This window comes from Opisthorchis viverrini (assembly GCF_000715545.1).
Source record: "Opisthorchis viverrini unplaced genomic scaffold opera_v5_33, whole genome shotgun sequence".
NCBI classification, from domain to species: Eukaryota; Metazoa; Platyhelminthes; class Trematoda; order Opisthorchiida; family Opisthorchiidae; genus Opisthorchis; species Opisthorchis viverrini.
Window position 1 is genome coordinate 1,495,859 of NW_008751689.1, and position 11,367 is coordinate 1,507,225.

At 44.7% G+C, this 11,367-nt stretch overlaps 2 protein-coding genes across 2 annotated transcripts in view; one reads left to right on the forward strand and one right to left on the reverse strand.

Annotated features, from left to right (window-relative positions):
- Positions 1-6,596, forward strand: part of T265_02629 (hypothetical protein) — a gene marked incomplete at both ends in the record, with an annotated part of 40,563 nt that extends 33,967 nt beyond the window's left edge. The window contains 4 exons of the mRNA XM_009166927.1: positions 2,697-3,061; positions 3,508-4,066; positions 5,678-5,930; positions 6,468-6,596. Coding sequence (XP_009165191.1) covers positions 2,697-3,061; positions 3,508-4,066; positions 5,678-5,930; positions 6,468-6,596 — 1,306 coding nt within the window. The remainder of the gene's footprint in view (positions 1-2,696; positions 3,062-3,507; positions 4,067-5,677; positions 5,931-6,467) is intronic.
- A 1,545-nt stretch (positions 6,597-8,141) lies between these two features.
- Positions 8,142-11,367, reverse strand: part of T265_02630 (hypothetical protein) — a gene marked incomplete at both ends in the record, with an annotated part of 33,262 nt that continues 30,036 nt past the window's right edge. Inside the window, 3 exons of the mRNA XM_009166928.1 lie at positions 8,142-8,397; positions 10,319-10,539; positions 10,747-11,010. Coding sequence (XP_009165192.1) covers positions 8,217-8,397; positions 10,319-10,539; positions 10,747-11,010 — 666 coding nt within the window. The remainder of the gene's footprint in view (positions 8,398-10,318; positions 10,540-10,746; positions 11,011-11,367) is intronic.

Sequence of the window (11,367 nt, forward strand, 5' to 3'; positions counted from 1 at the left end):
TCAGACATGGCCCAGTCGCGCCCTCAATGGCGCTCGTGCATCCAAGCTATTGCCTTCAATGCATAGCTCCTTTTCCAACCCCCTCACCACTCGACAGCCCACTGACAGTGATGGATTTATGCACCAATTTATCAGCTCCCGCCTGCAACGCGCAGCTACCTACCCACCCCCCAACCATCGGTGAACGAAACTGCGGCAGCTACAACCAAAACTGCTGAAAATTCTTCGAGATCCCACGACCGGTTTCGTGGGGATCGTCAGATAGGTACTAACCACACTGCTGATCAGCCGCTACCGGCCAAGTGGGTAAACACTCAAATACTAGCCGAAAGGTCCTTGGTTTGAAACTCCTTGAGTTTCGTAAGTTGCCCACTGTTGACAATTCCCAACAAGCGCAGAACAACTGTGCAGTGTTTCCCGGCTTTTTAGCGTAGATTAGCTTCACTGGAGACGAAATCTCTGTTCAAAACAGTTTATTGCTTCATGTATAGCCTTTCTTATCTTTCTAATTATGTTGTTCATTTCTGGATCACATTCCTCATCTCCCTTCTTATTCAGTTCATTTCACAATTACATTTAAGATTAGATGAGATTCGGGTAAGTAGTCGTATTTCAGGAATAACAACCTTGTGTCAACGTACACAACTGCATTGTTCTGGTTAAATGTCATCTTATTTAGGGTTTGTAGACAGAATGATGCTGTATACCAGAAATTAACATTTTGATATACATAAAAAACAAACAGACTAATTAAACAGTACATCAAATGATAAAGTACGAATATAGCATATTATATAGAAGTTCAAGGGCAATCCTAACTTTTGCAGTCGTTTCTTTCACGTGTTTGCGCCATCAGTCCATGTCAAAAACACGTCTAGTCTTATTTGGTCTCTGTTCTTTGAAATCTCAGCTGTATTTTCGGTGACAATTGGCTCAATTTGTATAATTCCTATTCGGGGGATGCCAGTGACCCCCCTGTGTTCTTTCGCTTGCGATTATTAAGTCGACTAGGTGGGGTCGTGTTTACATGAAAACAAACCTCCGGGTGCATCAAATGGGTCAGTCATTTTCCGACTGAACGTTCTCTTTCGTGAAGAGTCCTCTACTAAAAGCAAAATAACTACAAGTGTCTAATGATTCTGCTATTTCGCCATGTGAAATCAGTGTGTGCCAGAAAGCCGTTTCTGGCAGAAAGCCAGAAAGCTGTTTCTTCCTTGTTGGGAATAATCAGCATTAAGTTTCTCACAAATTTCTATGGATATCCGAACTTACCACCTCCAGGCTAGTAATCCAAGATCGCGCTGCTTGGTCACAGGCAGCTGAGCAGCTGTCTGATTAACTCACACTTTGGCTGGATATAGCGCCACTCGTCCACCAATCACATGACTCACACCACGTCACCCCGGATTATTATTATTGCCATTAGTATTATTGATGTTGAGGAGCACTTTTTTCTGTGGAGGAAAATGTTGGTAGCTCAGATAGCGTAGATGGTCGCTCAGCGAATAAACCAACGACCATCTCATACTTACATCACTCTCGGCCTAACAATCTTGATACTTTTCCGGTGCGATTATTATGGTGAGTCCACGACAAAATGAGAAAACACGGGACTCGAGTCTATCTCCTATAAGTCAATCAGGTTATCAGCCATAATACTTGTGCCAAGATAATTTGGTTACAGTTGCTAGTCACCGGAAATCGAGAGGGCTCTGAAGATGTAACCAAGCGTTGGAGGTGCTTGTAAAGTCAGTTTGGTTCGTTAACTGAAGAACGGGAAACTTAGGCAGACGTATATCGTGGGCGATAGTTGTGGTGCAGAACTGCCGCTCACTGGGAGATCGAACTATGTCTATTCATGTAATTGACCATTGATGAGCCGAGTTCAGGGCTTCCAATCCTAGGAAGAAGCAGTTGTTAATGATTAGTGTTTTCATATTTCGCTACTAGGTCATGGGCTGGACGATAAGAGCTCTGCGAGGCAGACAGAGAAGGCCCTGGTTCCTCACGTTTCCTGTGCCTAGAGGTCATGCTTTTGAACCATAAAGCAGCATGCATCGCACCACCGTAGTGTATACACCATCTTTGATAAACAAACTGACGTCACGCCGGCGCCATGAGTATCTGAAATTGCTGGAGGCTGTCGTTGCTTTACCGATTAGGAAGGTAATGTTTCCAGTCAGCTCACCAGGACTTATACACAAATTTGTCGACCACGTCAAGTGACCAATTCGGAAGAACGTTTCATTTTTCATCTCACACTGTCTTGCAGGAGTGTGAGGCGTGTACCTAACCGTGCGGTAGAGTTGTTTGAGTTATTTAGAATGAGTTGCATCTTCAGTGAGTCTGAACCGAAGAGGACACTTCCATCCGTGTATCCCATATCTGCACACATCTCTTTGGTGGAATGATATCCTGTGCTGTATTTCGTACCACGAGGTGGTACTTGAACCCCATTTGGGATGTTGTATTTAAATGGGATTTCATTGAGTTCCCAAAGAAAGTGAATTTTTTCGGATGGGTTTGTTTCAAGGATTGCCGTGTATGACAGTACTGTGAAGTGAATTTGGAAAGCTAACAGATTTGAAATATCTTCTTTGACCAGCGAGTGCCACTTCTTTCGACAGATAAACGCCCATACATCGCGGCTACTGTTTGTCTAAGATACTGGACATAAATCCTGTCTATCTTTTTAGCAAACAGCTTAAAGAACTGGATGCCATAAATGCCAAGTTGAAACAACGTCTTACGCGTGGTGATCCAGATGGCTTGTCGGTTCAAAGTACCAAGCAACGTAACTCATCCACTCCCCAAACCAAAAGTGACGTAGATTCGACATCGGCTGAGACATCCGGTAGAAACACAGTTGAACTCAAGTGGGAGAAAGGGTGTGGTGCATCTGCTTCCCAGGAACCTCTACCTCATGAACAAGCTCTGTCGTTACCACATGACCTGAACTATCTTGCTGATACAATGCCATGGGGCAAGCTACAACAATCCAACCCAGTTGCAGTTGACTTTTTGAGTCACGGTATTCGATCTTTAAAAGCAAATTCATCAGGTAAAGTCTCAATCTTTTCTCACGAGGTGTCCTACTTCTTCCTGTAGTATCCAACGTACTTTTCGCATTTTTCGTAACTTCACCTATGTACGGGGCTCGGCGTAAGCACAATCACTCTGAAGTAATTTCTATAATCTCATTCGCCTTTGTCCTTAGGTGCCTACGAATGCAGACCATTTGCTCTCTTTGTTAATAATGGAAACCTTGTGAACCTGACTATCTTGGTGAATAACTCCTATTTTGGTTGCTTTTAGCACAAATAAACACGACTTTTGTGGTTTAGGTCTTGCCTTAGCCACTTAAGTGACTTCATTCCCTAGGATGTAAATTGTGGAGGCCGGTCTCCTTTGCAACCACCCATTCCGGGAGGTTAATACCTAAGAATTCGACTCGGAAACCACGATGGTTTCAAACGTCATTGTAATCGGAGCTTTCTGTATTCCCAGAAATCACAAAAGCAACAATGTCCACAAAGGACGTCCCATTCGGGACAAACTCGAATTTAAATTTGGATGTGAGCTGTTCAAGTGATTCTCATGAAGACCTTGGTGTTGTGCCAACTAACAGGACAGGCGGCGAGGGGCATCATTTTGAAGAAATCCAAGAGGTTGAGGTTAGTCATGAAAATTCTGGTAATCAAATCCCGGTGGAATCAAATCACAATTCAATTGAGGTGGAAAGAGTCGAACTTAATGATCCATTTGTTGCAAGTATTCACAGTGTGGAAGATGAAGTAAGCGACCGGGAGAGTGTCGACGCTTCGCCGTTGCCTGCTTGGGAAACCACAGAAAGCACAAAACAGACTCCCGCGCAACCGGAAACGGAAGACTTGAAGGATTTCGAAGTTGTGATCCAGCGCCAAAACTTGAATGGACTAAAAAAGTGCGATGATCCAGACCACTCCTGGCCGCCCAGTAACTCATCATCTCGTGAAGTTATACCGGGTGAGAACCTAATGCACATGCCTTATACAGATGGACATTCAGATGAAGTCCCGGTCACATGGTAAGTTTTATTCCAGCACGAAGACTTGGCATGTAAATATTCCGTTTTTTCTCCATGTAATTCGTTAAGCTGAGGCTCTGTCTTCTGCAACGCAAACTTCTCCAGTTAATTCGCACGTGTTTGTCACATTTAGACACTGATGTCCCACATCCATGCTAATGATAGCCTTTTTCAAGATTTTATGGTTTACTCTTTCTGTTGTCAAGTATTGCGGAACGTTCAGTTGCCTTTTTCAGATATGATACTGTAAGGCGACGGGATTGTCACTTCATCTCTAGAAATATAATTGTTGACGTTGATGCTTCATTACATCTTGGTGAGGAAATATACATTTAAACCGCAGTATGCTGAAAAGAGAAAAATAACGGAGCGATCATGGACTCGCCATCACAAACCCCTAAAAGCCTGATTTTTCGCTCCTTTACTCAATGTGAATGTAAACGGACGTTGCAAATACCACCGCTATCTGATCATAACCTCCCCGTCGTAGACTCACGAAAGGCCACCCATATTTCTCGTATTCTCGATGTGCCCAGGGTAGGACCAATCTCCATGGTACTGGTTTCACTTGCTGCACATACTATGCAGCTGAACACCCATCTTCAAAGCACTTCTATCACATCAACTAAACCTTTATTGCATTATCGATCAAAGACCTAAATGTGTTTCACATCCGACACAATGCAGGTCGCCTTTTATTCTTCGAAATGTGATCAGGGAAACAGGAGACTAATATACCATTTTATCGTCACAATTAGTGCAAATTTGTAGATACTATTTTGGCTTTTATTCTACTTTCAAACTCGTGGACAAAATGCAACTATTGAGATGTGTTAAAACGCGGGATGATCTTGTTTGCGCAATGATTTGCACGAACAGCCTCTTCCGTCGCAAACGCATGCTACATCATGCACAAGCACAATAATAGAAAGTAACGCCAGCGGGTAACTCTACTTAACTGCAATAAAATCACAAAAGCTCTAAGTTGGAAAAATTAATGAGGAGACAAAATCCTGATATTCCGGGCTACATCCGTATCCGAATTAATGGAAGTAATGTTATACAACTCCCCCAACCAGTGAGAGTCCATCGGGATTCAACTCTGGAGTCGCAGAGGTCGAGTTCGGACCACGGACCTTCCGGTCAGTAAATTTGCGCTCTAACCACTTGGGCCATCTCGGCCAAAGTTACACGATATGTTGAAAACGTTTGAGGACCGAATGATGGTATGTAGCTCTGTTGTCCCTACGACAAGCATTTGCCTAGATTCCCTTCTACACAACTCACTGGACATGGGCTTTTGTATCACTCACAGGGACGATAAGCCGAAATGGACCACTCACACAGAAACTCGCATTTATCGGCAAATAGGCCTTTTAGTTTATGACGCTTTATGTTGTTAGCGGCAGATGAATCAAGTGCATACTCTCTGGGCGCGATCTCCGTTTCGACTCCTATGGTGATATGCAGGTCGCCCGATAAACTCTCGCTGGGTCTCTAAAACTGTCTCATAGCAAATAAGCCTGATACTCCAAATTCATTTGCCTGGCAGGTTATTCTTTGTAACTGATCACAATGCCCGCATATTATCGCACGACCTCTCTCTTGCAGCCAAAGATCCTGTTCTAGAATGAGTGAAAACCCGGAGGATTGCTCACCGGTTCCGAAGTTGTCCTCAAGCGCGACATCTCCATTACTTCCGACGTTCTTCCCTCCTTCGTCAGTTATATCTCAGGTTGTATCCGGGATACCAGCTCACATGGACGTGCATCAGAACGTACAAAATGCTAGACTCATTCGGCTGAGCGAACTGCGATCGGGTATCCAGGACGACTTGGGAGTCCAAAAATCTAGAGATGAACAAGTAAGTCATTCGAAATAGAGATGACCCTTTATACTAACCACTTCACCGGTGACCTTACTCGATGTTGGTTAACATCCTTCAGGGATGCACGCGACCTGTTGATCTACACCGTTTCCAGCTGAAATGGACACTCAAGTTAACTAAGTTCATGATGGCCCCAAACCCGAACTCGCGCATACAGACTAATCAAGTTGATTAGTGAAGCTCGCTTTTCAAGAATTCCTAAGAAGCCGTCTGATGGGTCCTTTCAAAACTTCGATAATTACTGTAACCAACTTCGAAAGTAGTGACCTTGGTAATGGTTCCAATATATGCCATATCAACCAGGTACATCGTATCGACCCAAAACAGATACAGTTGCGGCTTACAAATGAATTCAGCACTCACGCGCCCCTAAATGTGAGGTGCGATAAACGACTGACACATCCCTGTGTTTACCAGGTGTGTTTGTCGCTTTTTTGTGGTCACCTATGAATTACACGCAACCACTAACCCATGGATGCTCACCTTTTGTCCGCATCTTCATCTTCCTTCTAGTTTGAGTCCATTCGTAGACGCATCGACTCCCGCATTTCGGATGCTGTGCGAATGATCAATGATGCGATTGGACATAGGACAATAACCAAAAGTGTCGTCAGCGGCCCGGACAATGAACAATCGCATTGATTTCCGTCCATCGGAAAGACAGGTTCACCCAACGACAGGCGATATTGTGATTTTTTCCACATTTATATTTTCAAATTCATATATGGGTCTGCTTCGTAAAAATCTTTTTGATTGCGCCTACCGGGCTAGCACAGTCCGTTTTTTTTCCTTTGGAAAATGCTACCTCCTCTGTGAGCATTGCTTGGGAGACTATCTGTCGTCATCGAACATTAGTCAGGATTTAAGTCGTGCACTAGGTTTCCTAGTATTCCCATACGAAGTTGAGGTCTTACCAGCCGAATTCCCTGGAGGGTTCCAACTCCCAGAAACATGATTTTCATGTGCCCTGCACCATTGGTCATCCGGTTCTATAGCGACCACCTGGGTGGACCCGAAGAATAGAGGCACCGAAGGGTGCACACTGACATGTCATCGCACGGTTGACACGGTGTCAACAACCGTAGGACTTCCGAAACTTCTCCCCGAAGTTTCAATACGAATTACCTTTTGGTTATACAGTTGACCATCTGTAGATATATCACGTTCAGCTGTCCCACTTGGAGAAGGCCATCTCAAGGGGCGAATGAGACGCCTCCCAGGGAGTACTTTGCAATAGACGTTCCGGAGAAACCACACCTAGTAACATTTGAAGCGCACTTCAGTTTCCCGCAGAAGACATCACCTCTGTGTGGTGTTCCCAGATGGTCTCTTCAGAAAAAAGGTCTCTTGATGAGTTTCCCTCAAAAGCGGTCTATCCAAATATTCCTTAAGGGATTGGGAAAAGAGGAACTCTTACAAATGACCAGAGATACCAACTGCACCTTGAGGTTTCAAGGTTGGAAAATATACAGATTGGTTAACCTTTCCATACTGTAGAGAGAACTGCAAAATCGAAGTAGCCCATATCGTTGTAGATTTTGCCACATAAAAAAAACACGGATATTGCGATAACGCTACCTCAGCAAGACAAGCTCTTTGGTCCATCATCATCGGCAGCATGACATCAGTGTTCAACACTGATGCTTCGCTGTTGTATAGTCATGATTTATTTGAAATCCTTACTTTGAAGAAAAGAATCAAAGTGAACGGGAAAGCGACTCAGTGCTAGCTTACTACAATCACTCCAAGGTGCCTCCATCTCCAGACATTCAGGCAATCAGGATAGAAACCGATAAGGACATCACTGACACCGATCAAAAGCCATATCTTCCAGCGTCTTCAACCACGCACAGTAAGGATCACGCGGTCCCAATCCTTGAAGGCGAGAAGCATCAACAGTACCCAGACTTTCCGTGACCACTTTCTTACCCCTCTGCCAGGTCAAGGTTTGGTCGCCTCTCTGCTTCCGCCACTCTCCCAAGAGAAACTAGTTCCAGACCAAAGCCACTTGGAACGTTCCAAGTGGCGGTCATTGTTTGAGGGAAGGGGGACCACTGTAAACGAAGTAAGCCGAAAATCCTGATAACAGTCTAGGTTTCAAACCGACCCCTAGAATGCTAGCCTTGCGCAATGCCTCGGCCCACATTGCGAGTATCACAGTCCATTTCCAGAAAAAAAACCGATCACGTCCATCAAAAATTTGCTTATCTCACGCAACCACGTCTTTAAGAAGTATGGGCAAAAATTTCAACGAGAAATAATTTAGTAACTGCGGCCGAAAAGTGTGTAGGCCGCAGCGAGGCGCGTGCAGTGGGGCTGGTTGAAGCATTTCGTCCCAGTCGTAGGTTTGCCACATTTTAGAGTCGGGTTGAAATCGCAAGCGAAAGGTATACATAAGCTTTTCGCTCCCATCGAAGGGGCACCAGGCTCCACAACGCTATTTCTACAAAGAAGTGGGCGGGAGTGAATACAGTGAAATGTAGATTAGATACGTCACTGTCGGTGCAATTAGAGGAAATATAACGCAAGTTGGCTGAACCAGTTAACCTAAACTCCAGACAAACGTTGAAGTGCTTGAGAGAATTATGGGATGATGGAAACAATCTTGTTTTTTTACTCCGTGACAAGCGCTTTAGTTACGATGAAGTAGTTTTTTAAGGCGGAACTCAATCGAAAAATTAGGATCTCAAAGTCTATTCAACTTCCTAACCATCCATATCAAACCGAGTAATCTTTCCGAGTACGATGTGCCTGTTACAATCATTGCTCTGTCCACGTAAAAACAATGGTCACACAAGTGGATTATTGAAGGCACTAACCAGTGGATATACCGTTTTTATTGCCCTGAGAGGGAAAATAGCCGAAGAAAAAAAGACAATCCAATGCTTGGTTCATCTTTCGATTCGCTCTTGGGCAGACAACTTGAACAAGCTACGTTGGAGAGCTGGTTGAAGGCCCTACAAGGCTGATGATGTATAGTGCATACTTAGATTCGTACCAGTGACTTTGGGACATCAGCATCCGATCTATTTTGTGAGCCACACTGAGAGGGATCATCAATGGTGAGCCTTGAAGTGAACAGTCCGAGCACGTGCAGCATGAAAGAAGGGCACACCTGAGCGAACAACTCTCGTTGCGCAAACCTTATGTTGCATCAGTTTTGGTGATCAGTGCCAAATCCTCAATGTTTTCTAACGAAATTTAGAAAGCCCACGAAGGCACGGTCATTAGAACAAGTACAGGGTTTTTATCGTTCGAGGTAGAAAGGATAGCACATCTTGAAATAGCAAACCGACGTTCTGGCTTTAAATTGTACGAAACCCGTACATTACCATAACTCATTCACATATTGCATAAAACGTTCAGTTCTGTAGTTACGACCAAACGTGATGTGTGTTAACCCGTTCAGTACATCACTTTCTGTATGACATGCTACTCATTAGCTGAAATTGCAAAACTTCATTTGGAATTAACTTACCCATCTTGGTGTGGGCTGTGGCCGTGAGATGCTTCGATAGAATACGTGAACCACACCGTAGGTTATGGTCTCTGCCTACGAGATGGTAACATTATTCACGATTTAGACACTAATGGTTGTGGGGCGAGACGGCTCAAGTGGCTAGAGTGCGAATTTACTGACCGGGAGGTTCGCGGTTCGAACCCGACCTCTGCCTCTCAACTTCCTTGTCTAGGCTTGAGCAACCTGACAGTATCCCAGCCCTCATGCTTACTTCGCGTGGCATGGCAGCTAGGCACCAGAAGGGTGGTACAGCTGAAAGATTTTTTTTAGGTCGTGGGTAATCTGTTTCTGCGAATGACTGACTGAGACAAGCCTGGAGTTGTCTATAACCTAAGAGGTAAACGAAGCACCAGTGTTGATCCGTTGAACGCCTATGCTGTCCAAATCGTAGGATGATAAGCAGTCCTTCAGGCTACTGAGTTTGATGGCTGCTTCTAGCTTCACATGATTCTGTACATGTGCAGGTCTAAGGCTAGTCACTATGATACATGTAAGTCTCCGTAACATTAGGGTGGCAACGCGGGTGCTAGTGCATGCCGGACAATGTCGTCAGGTATGGATAATTTCAGTCAGTTTGATAATGGCCACAAGACCAAGGATACAAGGAGATTCCTTATGAGGAAAAATCTAGCGAAACTGACTGCTGGGCAAGAGGCTGATGGTTTTGTGATTTATGCTGTTGGAAGGATCAGTGCTCCTTGATGAATGGGGGAATCTTTTTCATTCGGAATTTTGTTGCAGTAAACCATTTCTAAAAGGAAAAGGATTTTTCCTGCGACGAACTATCTCTTGCTCGGAGAGATTGTTGTGCCACTGGAAGCAGGGTACAGCCTAGGGTGCTTACCTGGCCGATTCATTCCGAACGGACTCTTCGCAGGTGGAATCCCCACAGAATGGGGCCAGCCCGAGGGATTTAGCGTCCAAGGCTGCACACAGCTCCTCCATTGTGTTTACTTGCATAACATGCGCCGATAGTTCTTGGGTCGCCTTGTGTAATAGGCTGGCATGAATAGAGTCCATCAAGGCTGGCAATCGACAACAAAGCTCATCTACTTGGACCTGAAGCTAGAAGTGAGAAGATGAGAACGGAACGAAACAAGTTGTGAACGTCATACAGTACGAGAAAACTTTATCAGGCCCCTCATTACCAAGCAATCTTCATTTAATAATTCTAAAATGTCGTTCTACAAAGTAAACACTGGCATCGGCCAGTCACGCCAGTCACAATACAAAGGACAGATGAACTGACGCAAAAGCAAAAGCACCTCTTACCTTTTCCGAATTGTGCCGTAGTGCGAGACATACGGAACGCTGCACGACTTCCTGTGGACCGATTTCCAGTCTTATTGGTACGCCCTTCATTTCCCAGTGGTTGAATTTCCATCCAGGCGAGACGTGTGTTCGGTCGTCACAGCGGACGCGGAAGCCAGCCGGATCGCGTTTCAACATATCAGTCACCTGATGGGCCGTCGAGATGAGAAGCTCCCGTTCTTCGGCTGAGCTCTTGTTTGTAATCCCGCAGGGAATAACTACGACCTGAAAGATTTACGGCAAGGGATGTGATGGGGATAGCTACGATGGCCAAAGGCGGCAGTTTACAGTTTGTGGCACAAGAGAGTGAATGCCGTAACTGCTACAGCAAAAACGGTTGTAGGTAAAATAACCACTCAGCAAGGGACGCAGTTGCTGAGAATCTGTTGCCGCGTGAGAGTAATGTAGAAAATGATCAGGAAGTCTGCGAATGGCATTCAAACCGGTTGTCGGTTTACGAACTTGCATTAGCTTTTAAGAACAGTCGGTATGTATTTTCGTTGACAAAAATGATACGTCTTGAGGACAAATCCCGTTTACAAAATACACAAAGTGCTGATGCGGACAGCGGATATATATATA